This window comes from Tyto alba, unplaced genomic scaffold (assembly GCF_018691265.1).
Source record: "Tyto alba isolate M040663 unplaced genomic scaffold, T.alba_DEE_v4.0 Super-Scaffold_18, whole genome shotgun sequence".
NCBI classification, from domain to species: Eukaryota; Metazoa; Chordata; class Aves; order Strigiformes; family Tytonidae; genus Tyto; species Tyto alba.
Genome location: NW_024881280.1, coordinates 21,050,434 through 21,071,177, shown reverse-complemented (window position 1 = coordinate 21,071,177; position 20,744 = coordinate 21,050,434). Strand labels below are relative to the sequence as shown.

At 41.1% G+C, this 20,744-nt stretch overlaps 2 protein-coding genes across 4 annotated transcripts in view; one reads left to right on the top strand and one right to left on the bottom strand.

Annotated features, from left to right (window-relative positions):
• The window catches only part of PPP2R3C (protein phosphatase 2 regulatory subunit B''gamma), a 17,620-nt gene extending 14,372 nt beyond the window's left edge, over positions 1 to 3,248 (top strand). For all 3 annotated transcript variants that reach the window (XM_042791211.1, XM_042791212.1, XM_033010276.2), the window contains exon 13: positions 464 to 3,248. In XM_042791211.1, the coding sequence (XP_042647145.1) occupies positions 464 to 652 (189 nt within the window). In that variant the 3' untranslated portion in view covers positions 653 to 3,248. The remainder of the gene's footprint in view (positions 1 to 463) is intronic.
• FAM177A1 (family with sequence similarity 177 member A1) lies at positions 909 to 20,744 on the bottom strand. The gene is made up of 5 exons (XM_042791214.1): positions 20,551 to 20,744; positions 16,199 to 16,375; positions 7,140 to 7,206; positions 4,765 to 4,862; positions 909 to 3,947 (listed from the first exon to the last, which is right to left on the bottom strand). Exons 1-5 carry the CDS (start codon positions 20,635 to 20,637, stop codon positions 3,729 to 3,731), a joined length of 648 nt encoding a protein of 215 aa, XP_042647148.1. The 5' UTR covers positions 20,638 to 20,744; the 3' UTR covers positions 909 to 3,728.

The window sequence follows — 20,744 nt, the reverse complement described above, 5'->3', positions numbered from 1 at the left end:
CTTTACAATGGAAGATACTTGGTATGTCTATTTTATGGTTCAGGATCATCCCTTGGAGAAGGGAGAGGGGCAGACTGATGCAAGAACGGTCTATAAAACTCTTTATTACTGCCTACTTTACATTTAGCAGTTTTAGTACTTAATTAAAAAAAAATACAAGAGCTTCTATAAAACTTAGCTCATACAAGCAATCTGACTTTTGTGCTTTCACTTTGAGGCCAAAGCCTCCCTAGAAAAGCAAACTCTTACTTGAGATGTGGGAGCTGAGCACACTGACCCTATCTCTAGCCAGTTATTGTGCTTTGTATCTTAAACTGTTTGGGACTTAACAGTTATTTTTTTGTAAATCAGTGCGGGTGGCACTAGTTACCCAAAGATCATTCTGTATATGGTATAAAGTAGCCATTATTCTGCTCGTTAATGTGTGGGGTTTTTTTTTCCCCAATTTTAACTTCTTTCATAGGATGAAATCTTTGATATGGTGAAGCCTAAGGATCCTTACAAAATCTCCCTTCAAGACTTAATCAATAGCAGTCAAGGAGACACTGTTACCAGCATCCTGATTGATCTGAATGGGTTCTGGACGTACGAGAACAGAGAGGTCCTTGTGGCAAGTGATAATGACAACACTGCTGATGTTGATGATACATGACTTTGAACAGGAGCAGACTGTATCCATAGAGATATCCCAATCTGATGCACCAACTCTTGGAAGCTGGAAACGTGAATTGTCTGAATCAATGCCTCTTCCATTTTACTTCCCCTCCCTTCTCCCCATGCTCCCCACGCTGGCCATGTATAATACAAAATGTGGTACATACAGGAATCACAGAACTAATTTCTGAAACAAAAAAAGCAAGTGTTGTTTAAGGGGTAAAAAATAGCTGCTTTTTTTTTTTTTTTTTTTAAATAAATATTTTTGGACTTTTTCCTGGTGTACCAAGCCCTACTGTTATTTGAATACCCTATTCTGAATGTGAATCCACCCAGAAAGTAAGGGTGTGGTTCTTGGTCTCTTCAGCACTGGCCTGTATCCACGTGGCCATCCCAAGCCTCCTGCTGCATTCTGTATGGCTTCCTCTAACAATAGCACTGTTGAGCAATCTTTTCTAGAGGCAGTTTTCAGTAAGATGTAGAATTTAGGCCTTCTTCTTCTGTGTGTGTCCAGCTTTTAAGTGTCTAGTAGAAAGAAGTAAATAACTATTGACTGAATAGTTACCTAATTCTTAAGAGGTTCATTAGCAGAAATAAAGCTGCACTAGTTTTAGGTCTATTTAAAACTAATCCAAACACCTGTGTAAAGGCTTTCAGCAACTTAACCTCCCGTGCAAGTATTTTATGTAATTTAACTTAATTGTACAGTTGAGCTACAGCAGTAATTAAAACAGTAAAATTCAACTTTCAGATAAAACTACACTAGCTCCAGGCCAGAGATGGTTGCAGTCCTGTGTTACTTACTAGTTTGAAGTAATGCTGAACACATGTATGTTAACAAGTATTACATGGGATTGTAAGGAAGGGGTAGCAGTAGTATATCTTGAATTTCAGTGCTTGAATATTTCACCAGGCTGTGTGACTCAGTGAAGATGACAACAGTGAACAGGCACGTGCCGCTCTGTGCAGGTGTAGTTTCAGAGACCAGAGAGTTTTAAAGGAAAAGCCATAGCCAACTTCCAGTTCAAAAATTATATTAAATATAAAATAACAGATTAATGCATTTACAGAAAAATTAAACCATTATGAAAGTAATCACTTTCATACAGTTTGCAAAAAACTGAAGGAAGGATTAAGTTAAGGCACAGTGAGTTGTACGGTATTTTATACAAAGAAGTTTAAACCCAAGGCAGTGAGAGCATTTCTGATGCAACAGATAGTAAGGAGAAGGGATAAAAAACCAGCGCAAATGACATTAATTTCTTGGCAGAAAAGCAAAGCATCCTTCAGCTGTAGAGGTTTTATTCTTGAGCTATGTGAGGCTTTCTACCATTGACAGTATAAGAACTCCCAACAAGCTCTTGTTCTATGTATTCCCCAGGTGTAGAATCAAGTTCTCCCTTGCAGCTGGTCTGGGCTAAGGAAGGATTTTACACAGCTGTCTTCAAAAAGAGGCAAAGAACAGAGTATCAAAACAGGTGGAATAGAGCTGATGATTGAATCCTCCTCAGAAGATTATGTATAGTACTGGAATGCTAAGGGCAGATAAGAGGAGAAGGAATTTGTGCTCTCCAGGACACCAGTTCAGGCAGAGGGCTGGCTGAAATACAAACTGAACTCTGGAAACTATTAGCCGAGTTACCTGGCCTCTGATGTTACAGCTGGCTCTTTAGTTAGTAGGTAGTGGGACCAGGGCCAGGGACACATGATGAGAGCCAACACAAAATTTCACTGAAGATTTTTTTGTTTTAGAAATCTCAAAGTCAGAATTAATGTATCACATGGTAACTAGTGCAGGTTCTCTGCTCCTTTAGCTACAACGATTTTCTATAGAAAGTGACTGGGGCACTGACATCTGGTTGTCACAAAGTAAACCATTCACCTTTTACAAGCCACAAGTAGAATGATACCCGTTGCAGTACAACAGCCTTAATTGGTATCTAGGGCTACTTAAAAACTCTGGAGGGATCTGCATTTCACTTAAAAATAAAAACTACTGTTGTTGCAGTATTGCAACAGTGTGTTTTGTTTATTTAAGAAAAATGAAGAATCCCAAGACTAGTTTTGTTGATTTCTAGTTATTTACGTATTCTGTGTTAGAGGGGGGAAAAATATCTGCAGTGGCACATCCCTTACTGGTAATTTAACATTAAACAAATAATCTCTTTAGGTTAATCAAGTATACTGACTCAGATAATCTATGTCCAAAAAAGTTTTCATAGTTCTAGATCAGTACCATACACAGTGTCCACTGCATTCAGTATAATTTAACAAGACTTTAGTTTATTTCCCAGGACCATTCAGAGCACTTAACGTATTCAGGCAAGTGGGTCTCTTAATTCTTGGACTGAGAACATCTTACACTGATGCTAGTTCTGTACTCTGCTGCAGCACGGAATGGTGCAGATGAGCACTATTAGCCTCCAAGAGTGCTGGTAGTTGGTAATAAATTCTTACGGGTGTTTACGACCTCCTTTAAAGTTGGTTTGGGTTTTTTTTTAATTAAAAAAAACCCCGAAGCCAGTGAACCCCTAAATCTAATCGACATTAAATCTAATGTTATCTCTCGTGTTAAACAACAACAAAAAAAAATACATGCATACAATAGTGACAATAAATAGGGGAAATTGGACGCTATTATAATGACTTTTGAGTTACAGGATATTGATTCCTATTAATCTATTCATAGAGAGCTGAGTTGCAAACAACGTGCAAATCAGAAATAGGTGTTTAGAAGTAGGAAACAGCACTGCGTCTGCAATCCACAGGTGTGAGAGACACAGCAATTCAAAAAAAAAGACATTTTTACTTGCTTTACACACAAATCAGCTCACACGTTCAATTTTAAACCAAATGTTTGTAGTGCAATTTTCATTTTAACTGAAGTGCCAATCTGGCAGAATGCCTCAGCCTTTATTAGGCAGACAGACTGAACAGACATCACCCAGCTCTCTCCTGATCAATAAGAATGCTAGAAGTTGTACTTCACTGAACTAGTATAATCCTATTTTTCCTGCTTCTTATAGCCAGCTTCTGACACCTGACACTTCCTATTTCCTACACTATACAGAGCTTTACACAGAAGGGACAGGAGCTACATCTTGTTTATTTTCCCCAACAGACTGGCAATCATCTCCCTCATTTTCAAAGTTTACATTCACGAATGAAGTGCATGCTGTCGCTTCAGGCTGGTCTGTCTGGACAGGAGCTTCAGCTTGTGGCTTGTTCTGCTGTTCCTGGTGCTGTCTTTCTGCTTCTTCTGACATCCTGTTTTCCTGTTCCTCCTCTTCCTCCTAAAAATAGATAACCAGATTTGTAAGCTACTATCTACTGTCTACCACTTACATTCACTTTAAGTCTTCCCAAAAGAGCGTACCAGCTCCTATTTCAAGCAAAGGACATTTTTCCATTAGAAAACGGTCACTAGTTGATCATGAGATGAGATATATTCCAGAATTTCCATTATGGAAAAAAACACCAAAATGGTATTAAATAAACACAGAAGAAATATCACATGTCTAGATAAGTAGCTTTTAGTCAATAGCAATAGTGATACGTCTACCTTCTCTCAGCTTTTTTAGCTCTTAATAATAAAGAGCTCTAAAAAATAAGTAGTAAAGCTTTAAATACTTTTCCTGTCTCTTCCAAATGAAGATTATTAAGGTGGGGGTTTTCTGCATAAAGCACTGGCTACCTATCAGTCATTTCCAGTTATGGTTTAGAACAAACGGTAACATCATGTTCACTTTACCATTGACACTTCATCGAACAAGTTGCAGTTGGAAAGTACATTCCTAGCAGCCACCTCTATGCAGTGTCTAGTAACTGCTCCATCCAACTTTCTCACACTGTTAACTTTAAAATGCATTGTTCAAGAGAAACAGAAAGAGCAGTGGTCAGGACCCAGCCAGTTCTAAGACTGACGAGCTGGTGAGAAAAAGCTGATGGATAAACAAGCATTAATCACACGTCAAATGAAAACTGAAGACAAGCTGAAATAGAGGTTCTAAAACTTCATTTTAATGCTGGAATACAAATTTCATTTTTAAAAATACCAGGGAAGGCAAGTTGGGAGAAAAGGAGTGCAAGAACCCTATCTTACACACATACCTCTCTCTTCATTCTGTAATACTCATCAATGGCATATTGGTATTTTGGTGTGCTTATCCCCAGAACAGATGCAATCTTTTCCCCAAGAAAATCACACACTAAAAAACAGAGGTTTACATATGATTAGTATCTAGAAGAAAATTTCCAAGCACGGTTTTATTTTAAAAGGTATCATCATTTTTCGTGAATGGTTTTCCATAGTCCTACTGCACTGAAAAGACAAAACCAAAATCTGCTAGGCTAATCTACTTTTATGTAATTACCAGCTCAATATACTAGTAACTGTTCTTTAAGATAAAGAATGAACAAAAAGAGAACAACATGGAAATCAATGAAAAACTAGATCGTGGTAGCGTTTGTTTGAATTCTACTAGTTGTAGCTTTGGATCTAGGTTTGTTTTCCAGAGGATCGGTTAAAGGATGAGCCTTTAACTGAACTTTAACTGAAAATTAAGGTTAGACAAAAATATACAGTGACCAACTGTACTGGCACTTCAGTCTAATGGTACCAGCAAACTAGAAAGTTTTTTATTGATGTATGCATACTTCAAGTCAGTAGCAGTTTTAACAGTGATGTTCTGTGTTGCTTATTAATGGAGTAATAAAATATTTAGGTTTCAGCTGTCTCGATTTTCAAGCTGGAGGCCACATGCAGTGCTACTTTGCTAAACAAGTAGAGCACGGTCAGAAGTATGGAGTGAGGGGGTTTGTGTCAGTCTCTTTGCTATGATGATGGCTACAGCATTGGTTCTTGAGTAAAGGCAAGCAAGAAGTCAAATACACTGCACTTCAAATTGCAAATCTGCCCTGAGGATGCAGATGAGTTAGTCATCTTCAGGGAAACAAGGTAGAAGTTAGCAATTGATTGTTTCAGTGAATATTCCCAATAACCAATTTTATAGATATCCTCGCATCCAGAGCTCTGTGCAAAAGACCAGTTCAAATTACAAGTGTAAGAGGCAAAACAGGAGTGGGAAGAAGGAAGCACTCATCTTCAAATTCAAAAAAGACTTCTTTAAAAAAGAACGCAGGATCTACCTTTGGGTATGAAGAACAGATATGACCAGGAATAGAATTACACTGTACATTAGAGAAAAAGTGTTTCTAGAAATAACTATAGGTTAATTAACAGAATAGATAGACAATAGTTTTTTAAAATATTCAAAATCAGGTGTACAATGACAGAAACTCCACAATATTTGTCAAAAAACCCAACAAAGATACTTTACACCTTGCAAAAAACACAGGCTAGGACAAGCATTTTTAAAACTTTGCAAAATTTTATGAGGTGCACAGGTTAAATAAACTTCTATGCAGTGAGTTTAAGACTCTTGGCAACAGTAGTTTATTTTGTAACCTCAGAAGTCTTGTAAAGCACAGGACTAGATGTGCTCTTGGGATAATTTCTAGTTGTCATCTTCATAAAAATGGTCAGGTCAGTTAGTCCAAACAGCATTCTTTTCAGATAACATCACACCAAATGGTTCCATACTGTCGTGGTTTAAACCCAGCCAGCAGCCAAACACCATGCAGCTGCTTGCTCACCCTCCCCCCGCCCAGGGGATGGGGTTGAGAGTTGGAGGGGTAAAGGAAGACTCATAGGTTGGGATAAAAACAGTTTAATAATTGTAAGAAAATAAAACAGTAGCAGTAATAGAAAGTAAAAATGGGTAATGCACAATGCAACAGCTCACCACCCGCTGACTGATACCCAGCCCACAATCCCCAAAACCCAAGATCCTGCAATCGCAATCCCGGAAGCAAGAGACAACCCCCTCCTTCCCGGCCGCCCCTCCTCTACATACTGAGCATGATGTTACATGATATGGAATATTTCATTGGCCAGTTTGGGTCCGGTGCCACTCTGGCCGTGCTCCCTCCCAGCTTCTTGTATACCTGCACACGGGCAGGACATGGGGACTGGGAGAGTCCTTGATCTCTCAGCAACAACTGAGAACATTAGCATGTTATCAGCATTCTGCTCATGCCAAATGCCATACTGAATCCAAAGCACAGCATTATTCTAGCTACAAAAAGGGAAAATTAACTCCATCCCAGATGAGACCAGGACATATACAAAACCCAATAGAACTGTGATATACTCCCTCGCCAACACTACCCTAGGAAAAAAAGGGGAAAAAAATTGTTTAGCAAAAGGGTATTTTCTGGTCGTTATTCCATTCAGGAGTTGTTGATTGAAAGTTAAAAAAAAAAAAAGTGCCTAAGGCAATAGAATATGTCTCTACAGATTAAAATACAGGTTCATTCATACTTCTGGAAAAATAACCAGTAGCTCACAAAGATGATTTACAGACTGTCAAAGCGACTTTCAATACTCCATTACGGGTTTGCCCAATAATTAAATAAAGCAATACCTGATAAGGTTGATGTGGCAACTCGCAGCATGTGAAACCATAAGTAGGGTCCCCATGTGAGTGTCGTCTGTAAGAATAAGAGTAATATGTATAGCTGTACGTTCATGGCACATAATAATACATTCAAAAGGTCAAACAGATGGAGAAAAAAAGATGTGCAACATTTCCTGTTTGCCAGCTACCACAGGATTTTTGCTTTAAAATAAGTCTAGACCAGACGTATACGGAGCAAGGTATCACCATAAGATATAAATATAATCACAGTTTACATCGAGGAAGATTTGTTTCACTGCTTTTTGTTTCCCACTCCCAGACTTGGGAAATGACAAGCATTCAACTCGATCCAAGGTAACTCCTATAACTAGAAAGACCTTTCCATGTTTTGAATTCCATCAGACCAAGAAGAGAAGTGGGTCAACCAAGTAGTCCCTTGTTACAATAGTGAGAGAACTGCAAAAGACTGTTTAAAACCAAACCAAACCTTCAAAGTGGTCCCTGGGCAAGAGGCAGCTTCCAAGTATTTACAACCAGATACAAATTACCATTTGGAATTGCACCTGAAGAATTATGGAATGATGGACAGGGTTGACAAGAAAAGGGCCCGGGGTGATGCGAACAACGAGGAACACAAAATGAACAAACCAGGGCTCAAGCGGGGCCACCTCAAGCATTTGTGTGTAACTGAGAAAATCTCTCTAAAGTGCCTGCACACGAAGGCACGCAGTGTAGGAAGTAAACACAAGGAATTAGAGATCTGTGTGCAGCTGCAGGTCTGGGATCTTGTTGGGATCCCAGGGATGCAGTGGACGGCTTGCATGGCTGGAGCACTGCAGTGGGGGGATACAGACTCTTTAGGAAGGACAAGCTGGGAAGACAAAGAGGGGGAGTTGCCTTTTGCACAACTATGGTATATTCACTGCCACAGAGGAACTACTGCAGCCTCCAGACAAACTGAGATACTTACACATAGGAAATTAAAAGAAAATTTAGAAATTAATGGGTGTACGTAGGCTATCCTCCTCAATAAGGAAAGATGCTCCATGTCTTTCAAAAAAACAAAACAAAACAAAAAAAAAAAAACAAACCAAGCAAACAAGTCATGTAATAAAAAGAAGAAAAGTAGATTCCAATCTAATGGAGAGAGAGGAAAAGCCGTAGGCTTTCACTTTCTGAAAAGGCATACTGAAATTTCATAGTGAACTTAAATACGTGTATAGTTAACAGTCTGCTGTATCCAGGCAAGATCTTTGTTATGTATTTCCTCCAAGTAAAGATCTCTGTGGAGGTACTTACCTTGTGGAAAGTATCAGTTAAAAGTGTAGGCTTTCATTAATAAAAAAACATTAGATCCACTCAGTTACATATGTATTTATAACATGTTGCTAAAAACTGCTTGATAGTAACCATTTTCTGTGATCTTATTTAATAGATATCTGTACGGGACAACCACAGCTACAGAGACTGGTTGGTATCGCCTCAGTACGCATGTACGCAAGCTACAAAACTTCAGTGCTTCCCAAGCATAAGCCTCTACAAATCAGTCCAGCAAGAAACTGACTGTCAAGCCCAAAGTTGGGCAGGCTGAAAAAAGCCAAATGCTATATATTTTTGGCAGTGGGTATGGAAAATGTCATGCCAAGGTAAAAGTGTAAGCAAAACCAGCTGCTATCCTGCTTGCACAAAAGCAACTCCAGCTTGTTGATTATATGCTCAGTTGGCAGACAGGCTAACAACAATCATTTCAGAGTTTTTCAGTCGAAGAAGTCTAGAAAAGTGCTGGAAAAGCGTGTTGCCACAGGTGCAAATAATGGTGTTGACAAGGGTCTGTACAATTCTTCATAACAAGGTGACATGGTTCAAAAGCATTCACACAGTGTGCCGGACAAACAAGGGCCTGCTGTGCGGCTGTGAGCAAGAAGCTACAAGAGCCCCCTTAACATTTAGAAGTGAAAAGACAAGCTGAACTTCAATGTGACAGAAGTAACTCAGACACAGAATATCCTAACGTGTTTGTGGTAACACAAACATAGGGGACATCTGAGGCTCGGCAGGCACAGAGGTTCTACTTCTACTGTTCCCTCACCGCAATCAAAAAACCAGTTTGATATGTTAGGAGGGAGCACTTCTAAGGTCAGCTTCATGGAAACCTCTGCCTTCTGACAAAGCCCAACTGGGCACTTCTTCACCCCCATCAAGAAAGGCTTTGCCAGTCCCCTCCTTTTAGAAAAGGAGGATTCTTTCAAGTGTCTCAAAAGACAATATAAAACCACGGGAGAAGCTACTTCACACAAATTCAACAGGAGAAAGGAGATGGCTTGCAGAGTAAACCACTAAGAACAACCAGAAACAAGGGAACACACCCAAGAAATAATCCTTTTTTTTTTTCCCTCCCTCCTCTTACTTCCTTAGGGTAAGTTTGAGTGGTTTCCCAGAGCATGTTGGAGATCAATGCAGGAATGGCAAACATGAGGTGAGAAGAGGCACTGGAGAAAACCAGAACCATTCCAGTGGTACAAACAGGGCTGTTAGGTAACAACTCAGTACAAACTAATCCTTCTCCATGAAGTAGCTTTAATGCACTGAGTGATACTGGAAAAGAGTACCCAAGTCAGGTCCTACTAATGTTCAGTAAGAACCACATACCCAGATACTGTATGACAAACTCCTTTGGCCAGAGAAGCCTTAATGTTCAGTCTTTAATCAACACAAGGACATAGTAATACTGTATTTCTTGACTGGAAACAAGGGGCAGCAGTATGAAACACAGGACACTGGTTTATTATAAGAGGACAGTATTTCTCCTGCCATCAGTCTCTTTAGTATACATTTCTACAATGCTTAATTATACTATTCAGCTAACCTGACTTTATTTCTTTGTTTAAAATTGAAAACACAATGGTTATGACAATGGGTTTTTGAATTACAAAAATTCTTAATGTACCATTTTAATCTAAGCGCTGCATTTTAAGTAGTAATGAACATATTAGATTCAACCATTGGTAAAATCAAGAGGGCTCTGGTTCAACAACAGAACATGATTTTGAATGGGGCTGCCGAAGGAAGCACATGTGCGTTCCCTGAAATTTATGAGTGCACCATGTTCCTAAACAATCCACATCTATATTTATTTTTGCCAGATTTTGGTCCCTAATAACACTTGGACTTTCCAAAGAACATTGACAGAGAAAATGTCTCTGCCATTTTGACAGAGAAAATGGCAAAATGAGGAAAAGAATAATTTCCTGACTTAAGAAAAAATAAATCCTGTATTTGAGTTAGTATACACCACCAAATACATACTTTCCCATTGTTTACTGTGCCAAGGTGCATTTTAAATTAGTTTAATTATTAACTGGTCATTGCTATAATAGATCCTTCAGTGTATGTTGAACTGTGGTACCTAAGACAAGTCAGTGAAAGCAAGATCAGAAACACACTCCCCCCCCCCATACTCCATTAAAAAGCTTCTACCATATTACAAATAGCTGTTACTTGGTCAGTCACTATTTTTCTCCCTCATTCCCAAATTCTTAAAAGAAAATTAGAGTTCAACAGTCCTCAAGGGAGGACTTTTTGCTATTTGAAGTTAAGCTTCTTTTAACTACAGGATATCAAGATAATCTTCCTGCAAGAATATGACTCAATCTTTCTGAGCACTGAAGGTTAATAAAATTAAATCTCTTCTGGAGCTTTGTTGCAGAGATGTTCTCAGGATGAATTCTAAGGTTATCACCAACAGTTATACTGCTTACAATTGCTCTGCAAAAACCTACACTCCACCTTCTGCCTATTCATGTAATAGGTGAATGCAACAAAGAGTTTATAGCAAGCGGCCCTCAAGGGTTAAACAGAACAATTATCTTCTAGAACAGATTAGAGAAATTTAATTACTACAAAATAAAGTTTTGGTGGACAGAAGCAAAAGGAGATTTACATATAATTCATAAGCATCTAAACTGCAGGAAAGAATAGAAGACTCAGATAATATTAGAGCATGTATGTTATTAAAGAGTTTAAATTTTAATTTGAGAACACGCAGATACTACTAAATGCTATTACCTAAAAAATCCAGGGAAAAAATTATTAAGTATACCCTGTGTTCTGGACTCATTCTTAAAAAACAAAACAAAACACAGCACAACAGAATGGACACTCCAGTCCAAGAACGTTAATGATCTGAGTGCAGACCTATAGAAGTATCAGAAAGCAAAATTTAAGACCCAGTTCTTTTTGTGAATTTTTTATTGAGTGGCAGCAGTCATTCACACTGAGTGCTTTGCTTATCACATTACCAGAACATATACATGTCACTTTGCTTAGTGAGAAAGACATTGTCATTGTCTGCTTAGCTCTAAAACACAATTAAACCAAGGTATTTACTGAAGATGTTTCTTTGCAACATGGCAAAATATTAGTTTCCCTTAAACTAATTCAGAAGCTGCCAGGATGCCGATACCAGCTGAGCTTTGAAATTTCATGATTAAAGTTTCTATTCAAAATATTAAATGTGTTTTTTTCTAAAAATAAATTGGACCAGAAACAGCTATTACTTGCAGCATACTTTTTCGTATCCCAACTGAGATAACAAGTTTTAGACATGCTGGTCTCAGCAAACTGACTATTTAATTGCTTTTATAGAAATCCTACCACAAAAACATTTTTAAGGCAGCTGTTGGCTAAAACATCAAAGCTCAGCTTGGACTAACATTTCATCAATTGACTGGCTCAGCTGGGATATACAAAGCATGCAGTAGATCAGGTAAACTTCACTTAATGGCAACCCTTGGTCTAATCAAGTTTATTTTGTCAAGGTAAAAGGCAATACATAAGAAGGCATACTGTGCTTCACAATAAACTGTTCTGGTTTGGAAGGTCCTTTTATTAAAAAAATCTAATAAAAATTAAGGATTTCATAAACTATAAAAGGAGAACAAAGCAATCTTAACTGTGCCATACAATATACTTTTTGGTATTCAGAAAAAAAATCCATATTAGGAAAACAGGAGAATGATCACACAGCACTCCCAGCTCTGCTGCACCTTTGAGGGCTCTTTATTTAAGTGGCCATTTGAACAGCAGCATGCATGTCTCTGGCCTCACAACAAGTACATCAAGGCTCGTGAGACTTCCACCACCGCACCACAGTGGAACTCTTCTACTGAGAGGAAATGACACAAAAAAATATACAGATCTGGTCCCCTGCTAATTATAGCTGAGAAACAATCTCTTACACGTCCATGGATATATGACATGACCTGCATAGTGGGGAACAGATCTGACTCTGAAGATACCTGAGCACTACCACAATATTCAGGAAGATTCACAGTTCCTCCATTTCTTCAAGTAGATCCTTAGGGAGGAAATAAACCCCAACACCCAACAAAACAGCTTAACATCTACGCATTGTTTGGGAGTATAATACATTTATTTTCAATCTATAAACTTCAGGTGTATTTTATACTGATGATATCCTACCTGCTCTCAGGCTAGTGTTACTTTTCGTTGTGTGCAAGAACTGCTGAGAAAGAAAGAGATAGCAGTACTATCAATCCATCCAGGATGAAATGCAACAGCTTCACCTATGAATTGCTAAGAACCCCAACCCCAGATGAATTCCCATAGTCTCACTGCAGCTCAGTCCTCAAACCACTTTTTTTTTTTTTTTTTTCCTTCAAAATAAATTCATTTTACAGAGGGGGAAAAAAAAAAACCTGATTAACAGTTCTTCCCAAAGCAAACCCCTTTCACCGATTTTCAGAAGAGAATGAAGAGAAAGTTAGAATCTTCACTGCAGTCCCTTCAACAAAGCCAAGCTCTCCCAGGATGGATGTGCATATAAATAAATACAGGGCCTACTACTGTACAGTAAATAGAGCGCTTCAACCACAACATTTCTTAATTATGGATTCCCAAACAATGGTGCAGAAGTAATTTCAACAGCAATGTCAAGCAGAAAACAGGGCACCGGCGTCTGTGCATGCAAAGACTCTTACCTGAAGCGTGGGAACAAGCAGCTCTACACCAGCATCTGCCCCCAGCATGCAGCCAGGCAGGACGGCTCCCGGCTGCCTGGCTGCTCCCCGGCACGCCAGGAAGGTCCCAGCCAATTTCAGAGCCTCCACCTCTAGCTCAGTACAGGCAACCAAGCCCAAACCAGGGCCAGGAAGGGGCCCTGCCAGCAGGCAGGGAATCGGACTGCAGACCCACTTTACTGGAGTAAGAATTGTTGTAGGAGGGTAGAGAAAAGAGGTGGTTGGGACACCAGTTTGTGGGCGTGTCATAAAAGGAACATGAGACTGGGGATGTGGAGAGGTGAAGAGATGGATGCAGATCTTCTCTGGGGCTCACTGCCAGAGGGCGAGGAGCTGCTGCAGCCACCACTGGCACACACAGCTGTGAGCTTTGTAAATACACAATCACTACAAAATAGACTGTCAGACATACCAACAGAATAAAACAGATTATATATTTAGTTTTACCTCTAGGTATAGATACGATCATGGACAAAAAAGGTATTTCAGCAGCTACAGTACACATTATGGGACACAGCTTTAATTGTTAAAATTCCACTTTAATTTGCACCAATAAATGAAGACTCCAATCACAGGTCACAGAATTGTAGAATGGTTTGGGTTGGAAGGGACCTTACAGACCCCCTAGTTCCAAACCCCCTGCCAGAAGGGCAGGGACACCTGCCACTAGGCCAGGTTGATCAAAGCCCCGTCCAACCTGGCCTTGGACACTCCAAGGATGAGGCATCTACAACTTCTCTGGGCAACCTATTCCAGTGTTTCACCACTCTCACAGTGAAGAACTTCTTCCTTACATCTATTCTAATTCTACCCTCTTTCAGTTTAAAATCATTACCCTTTGTCCTATCACTACATGTCCTTGTAAAAAGTCCCTCCCCATCTTTCCTGTAGCCCCCTTTAAGTACTGGAAGGCCACTATAAGGTCTCCCTGGAGCCCTTTCTTCTCCAAGCTGAACAACCCCAACTCTCTAAGCCTGTCCTCATAGGGGAGGTGCTCCAGCCCCCTGATCATCTTCATGGCCTCCTCTGGACTTGCTCCAACAGGTCTATGTCCTTCCTATACTGGGGGCCCCAGAGTTGAACACAGTACTGCAAGTGGGGTCTCACAAGAGCAGAGTAGAGGGGGAGAATCCCCTCCCTTGACCTGCTGGCCACACTTCTCTTGATGCAGCCCAGGATAGGGTTGGCTTTCTGGGCTGTGACTGCACGTTGCTGGTTTATGTTGAGCTCCTCATCAATCAACACCCCCAAGTCCTTCTCCACAGGGCTGCTCCCAATCCACTCATCACCCAGCCTGGATTTGTGCTTGAGATTGCCCCAACCCATGTGCAGGACCTTGCACTCGGCCTTGTTGAACTTCATGAGGTTTGCATGGGCCCACCTCTCCAGCCTGTCAAGGTCCCTCTGAATGGCATCCCATCTCTCTAACATGTCGACTGCACTGCATGGCTTGGTGCCATTGGCAAACTTGCTGCAAGTGCACTCAATCCCACTGTCCATGTCTCCAACAAATATGTTAAACAGCATCGGTGCCCACACCGACCCCTGAGGAACATCACTTGTCACTATTCTCCACTTGAACATCCATCTGTTAACTACAACTCTTTGAGTGAGACCATCCAGCCAATTCCTTATCCACCGAGTGGTCCATCCACCAAATCCACATCTCTCCAATTTAGAGACAAGGACATTGTGCAGGACAGTGTCAAATGCTTTGCACAAGTCCAGGTAGATTACATCCCTTGCTCTTCCCTTATCCACTGATGCTGTAACCCCACCGAAGAAGGCCACCAAATTTGTCAGGCACAATTTGGCCTTAGTGAAGCCATGCTGGCTGTCACCAATCACCTCCTTATTTTCCATGTGCCCTAGCATAGTTGCCAGAAGGATCTGCTCCATGATCTTGCTGGGGACAGAGGTGAGACTGACTGCTCTGTAGTTCCCCAGGTGTTCCTTTTTTCCCTTTTTAAAAATGGGGGTAATATTTCCCCTTTTTAAAAATGGGGGTTATGTTCCCCCTTTTCCAGTCATTGGGAACCTCAGCTGACTGCCACAATTTCTCAAATATGATGGATAGTGGCTTAGCCACTCCATCTGCCAGCTCCCTCAGGACCCACAGATGCATCTCATCAGGTTCCGTGGATTTGTGCACCTTCAGGTTCCTTAGATGGTCTCAAACCTGATCTTCTACAGTGGGCGATTCTTCATCGTCCCACTCTCTGCATTTGCCTTCTGCAACTTGGCTGGAGCAATTGCTGGTGAAGACTGAGGCAAAAAAGTCATTGAGTACCTCAGCCTTCTCTATATCCCAGGTGACCAGCTCTCCTGTTTACTTCCAGAGAAGGCTCACGTTTTCCCTTTTATCACCAACGTACCTATAGAAGCTTTCCTTGTTGACTTTGACATCCCTGGCCAGATTTAATTCTATCAGAGCTTTAGCCTTCCTAACCCGATCCCTGGTTGACCACACAGATGAACTTTATATACATGGACTAGACAGGCCTTTTAAAACCTGTTTTTCATATATATGAATTACACAAGTTTTCCTTTATTTCTGCAAGTCATCTGTTTCTTTCTCTCCTATACTTTTATATACAAATAATCCTATACGTTTATAATTATTTCAAATTGCTGGTATGGTAAAACTAAATTACAGGTTCAACTCTCCACTGTCACCAAACATAAGGAAACAAATGCCTTCCCTGCACATTTTTTTTAAACAACAGTATGAATCAAAGAGATACTAAGGAAATGTTATTAGAGGGGAAAATGCTGGAGAGGACAGACAGGAACTGTGATGAAATGAAACATATTTCCAATTAAGTGGGCTACTTTAGTGGAGGAGACTCCAGGACAAAACTTCTCAGGAATACTTCTCACAGATTTCTCAGTTCCTAGAGCAAATCACATTAATGGAATCTTTAATATTAAATAGTAAATCAGATTTGTGACACAAAAATTAAAGTGTAAAATGTGGGTATTTACCCAGTGAAGCTAAAGTAGCAATTTATCAAGTAAAATACCTACAGGATCTACAGGCGGCAAGAGGTCTTTTTTCTCTTGTTCATCTTCCTCTTCATCTGTGCTATATTCTTCCATTGTTTCTCCACTTGCAAAATGAATAACTCTCCTTGGAATTTTCTTCTTCTTTCCTATGACACCGAGCTCCACATTCTCAAAGCCTCTCTCTCCATTTGCAAGTTGCTATAAAGAAGAAAAAAAATCATTATCTCAAGTACATTCTTCTGGAACTGGAAAAGTTCCCCCATAAAAAAACTTTGAGATATTTAAAATATTTTAGATTGATTAGCATATGCTATGGATATTTGCAAGAGCTCAGCTGTAGGTAAATATAAGACTAAAACAGTATTGCTTGCAGATACATAAAAACTGATCTCTTCACTAAAAAAAACCCAAAAGTTAAATGTCTTCACTTCAGCATGGACAGGTGGTATTAAAAACATCTATTCTCAAAGAACACTGTGTTATGTAGGAGTTTACTAGTGGGACACTTTTTCTTTAAATAATCTGATGAGTACATAAGTGTTAATATTTAAAAGTATTGTTGGTTTTGGAATGAATATCTAGTGAAATTAATGAAGTAGTTCACAGGCTGTAGCCACCTCTTTGCAAGCTTAGACAGACACCTCTAGCACAAGAGACCTGAATGATGGATAACTAAACAGTCAGGATCAAGCTTTAAAAAGATGCATCAAGGAATCTGCCTCTGTGGGCTTTCATCAGCAATCACGATTAATACAAGGGACCATGTTAAAAGAATGACACTTAGTTTTGTGGCTAAAGACATACAAAAAGGAAAGTACAATGTCTGGTTTTGTTCTTCCAGATGCTGAACACTACAATGCAGTCTTTGGGTCACAAGCATCAAAAAAATATACTTCTAGCTCAAAGGCCAATCAATAATTCTCTAGGCTAGTAACATGTTGCCAGAGAATTTTAGTAAAGTTTTGTATTATTTTTACCAAAACAGAGCCTTCACCTTGGTAGAGCTTTTGGATATTACTGCATCAAATGCATAAAACCGTTTTGAAAACACTTCTGTCATACAGAGGACACAGAAGTTAGGAAATGCCAGCCACACATTTTTAATGTACCACAAAGGTTTTTAAAAATGCATGAGCTCATGCAACTTAAAACCGCAACATAAGGAATGAGATATGTGTATCATATCTCGTAACAGAATTCAGGTTGCCTAAAACAGGCATATTCCAATTTTTGCCTTCTTGTCTATGCAACCTTAATTGTCTCCACAGAGACAAATCAAAATTATTTATAAAAGTATGAATTTTATCACATAGTTGTTAGACATCCCATAATCACTCCAAGCACAGCATCACCATTCCCGTCTCTTAAACTAGATTACATAAATTAGCTTTACCATGCAAACAGGCTTGGTTAGCTGGGAAAGCCAGTGGGCATGGTCGAGAGGGGCAAGAGGGGGCTGTGGGGAGCAGAACAGCTTCCTTCATTCCAGGCACAAATTTTTCTCGTGCCCACAGAGAAGGGGGAGGGAAGGTAAAGATCACATGCCAAGCTCTACAGCGTGGAGAGGGAGCACACACATTCATCGTCTCTCCCAGCCCTCGTACCACCGCGTCTCAAAACTGCAAGTCATTTCAGCTTCCCCTAGCCCTTCTTTAAGCTACCATGGCACATTTCGGACATTTTCCTGGAGGAGCAGAGCAGAATCAAGTGGCAAGTTTTCAGTGAGGTAATTCAGCTGAAATGGCATTACATTTTCACACAGGATTACATTTTCATGTAGAAAGACAAAACTGACTATCCAGGGCCCATCGCACTCTCTCTGATGCGTTTCAGACTTGGGAACAGAGCAGGAGCAGAACAGCAAAGCTGCAAAAATACAAATGCTGAAAACAGGGAAGCAACCTAAGCACGGGGAGTGCTCCTTGATGCCACTATAGAAGTGGGTGCCACTTACTGCGACTCAGTTCTGTATTTTTGGAATAAAGAACACAACAGAATCAGCCTTTTATGAACATTTCATGCTCCTTTCTTGGCATCGTACAATGATGCCATTTTTCATGTTTAGTCGCAGTGCTGAAGAGCACTATTTCTTGCAACACAGCATCACAAATATTACTGTGATTAGTAACAGCAAGCAACATGAGCCTTTCCTTAGAGGTCCACTAAAGGCACAGCTTTTTCATCTGATTTTGGCTCATTTAACTCAAATGCTTCAAATATTTTAACTTAGAAAAAATTGTAGTTAATATTTAAAGTTTAAAAAGCAGGCTTTAATTCCATGCACACCCATCCCACTCTCCATTTACACTACCTACAACAAGCAGCCAGCTCCATGTAGCTGGGCCTGATACAAAGTTTCCAATAAATGCAGTAGTTCAAGACAGTAAGGATTCCTCAAGGAACGATGAATCCAGTTTCCCCTAGCAATCTGGTTCAGAGTCCTAAATTATTAAATAAAATAATAATAAATAATACATATCAGCTGTTGTTTTGGTTATTACCTAGTCAACAACCTGGATGTGGGTTTTAGTCATCACTGTGGCATTTGTCCTTTCAATTTTTACACACACAACATCAATAAAAGCCAACTCTCTCAGCTGCAAGCGGAAAGTTCAGCATCAGTAAATTTTATTAATCTTTCCAAAACTGTGGCAATGCAGATCTATTCTAGAATTGTCAGCTAGACTCACTTTATAGCTCAAGTGTTACAGTATCTCCTGTTTGAGTCTTTACACTTTTGATCTTCCTTGACAAATTTGATCTTCTTTTCCAATTCAAAAAGTTGTTATAAAGACCATTCCTCTAGTCCAGGGCTTTGCCACCTCGTTTTTTCCACACATTTTGAAAGACTCAGCCTTTGTCTTAACCTCATGACATAAAAGTATTTACTTTGGCTTCTATTCTAGCAACTATTAGACACAAAGACCAGTCACCCTTAAGCTTTCGCTACACTAGCTAACACTCTGAAGGTACTCCGTGAACACTGTAAAGTGACTTCCTTTTTCTTTTAGATGCCCTCTTGGAATTTTTCTTGGCTTTATGGCACCTGTACAAACATCACCTGTCAGGAAGTCCGCATCTGAAACTGCTGCTCCTTGTTTACTCTCTTTACATGCACTCTTATCTCACCCTTTAGACGGAAACAGAGAGAGCAGGGCACATTTTGACGGTGTTGGTAAAATACCCAGCACAATGACATTTCAGTCCACAACCAAAATGCAAAGATAAATAAACTACAATTAAGCATAAGGTGTGCCAGGACACCTGCAGGTAAGCTAGGAGAGCTCACACAACTAGTATTAGGTGATGCAATAACACAGAGTTTCATCAAGAAGAAAAGCAAAAACTAACAGATGGAACAGAGTATTTACTTTGACGTCTTTTAATCTGTTGGGACTCAGGTATCCTTGCTAGAGCTTATGACCCAAAGTGCCAAAGTCTGTGATGTGGACTCTCCCTCAGAAGGATGAGTAATTCAATTTGCACAGATCTACTGACTTGACAGTGCTAGTTACTAGAAGACTGGTAATAGTTAATCAGAAATATTTCTACTCATGCTATCCTGCCTGCCTTACTGATTGCATCTGTGTTACTTTTTTTTGGCTAGGGCTTTTTGGGGGAGGCTGGTTGGGGTTTTTCTGCACATTGCTTGACTTTCCACCTTTGTGTTTCCACTGAAATTAAGCAGCATGAGTCTTTCTGAAACAGAAGACAACAAAACAACAGTCAGAAGATGACTGTAAGAAAAGACACCCTTGTAATAACAAGCCTTGGAAAGGCACCATAATCAGTGAAGGCATAAAACGTTCAGCGTGAAGCTGAGGCCACTGCGAGGGACGTCTGTAGCAGGGGTAGGAGAGCTCCCCAGGTTACAGTTTAATTAAGAGCTGCTGTCCCTGACCATCTCCACCGCCTTGGCGAAGTTGACAGCGTGGAGGGAAGCTGAAACCTCTCTCCGTTTAATATTTATCAGCCTCGTTTGTAAGAGGCATTGTCCGCCGGTGAACAGGAGACACCGGAGACACGCGCGCCCGTCGTGCTGACTGTAATTACAGCGCGCTGGGAGGACGGACAGACAGACAGGCAGACACAGGCAGGCGGGCTGACCTCCTCCCCCCGCGGCCAGGCCCGCCGCGCCCCACCGCGCAGGGCGGAGAACCGGCCGGGGCCGGGGGCGGCTGCTGCTGCTGCTGCTGCTGCCGCTCGGCCCCGGCGCGTCAGGCCGCGGCCGCGCCCCGCCCGGACCCCCGCGCCGCCGCCCGCCCAGCCGCGGCCCGGGCGGCCTCGCCCTCTCCGCCGGAACCGGTCTCCGCCCGGGCCGCGGGCGGCAGGGAGCGGGGAGAGCCCGCTCCGCCGGTCCCGGCCCCGCTCACCTGCTCGGGCTCCATGGCGCAGGCGGCAGCGGCGGGGCCGGCTGCGGGCGCGCAGTAGAGGGTGATGGCGGACAGCCCCTGCTCCATCCTCCCGCCCGCCGCGGCGCCGGGGGAGGGCGGCAACGGGCCCGCCGCGGCGCCCAGGGAGGCGAGCAGCCGGGCGGCACCGCCCGTCACACCGCCCGCCGGGGCGG

Bases quoted from the DNA above. Each gene is read 5' to 3' on its own strand.
- FAM177A1 (XM_042791214.1), bottom strand. From the start codon at position 20,637: ATGGAGCAGGGGCTGTCCGCCATCACCCTCTACTGCGCGCCCGCAGCC. The intron at 7,207-16,198 runs GTAGGTATTTTA...TTATTCTTACAG, and splicing joins TCTTGCCGCCTGTAGATCCT to ACGACACTCACATGGGGACC. The intron at 3,948-4,764 runs GTATGTGTGTAA...ATCTATTTTTAG, and splicing joins ATTACAGAATGAAGAGAGAG to GAGGAAGAGGAGGAACAGGA.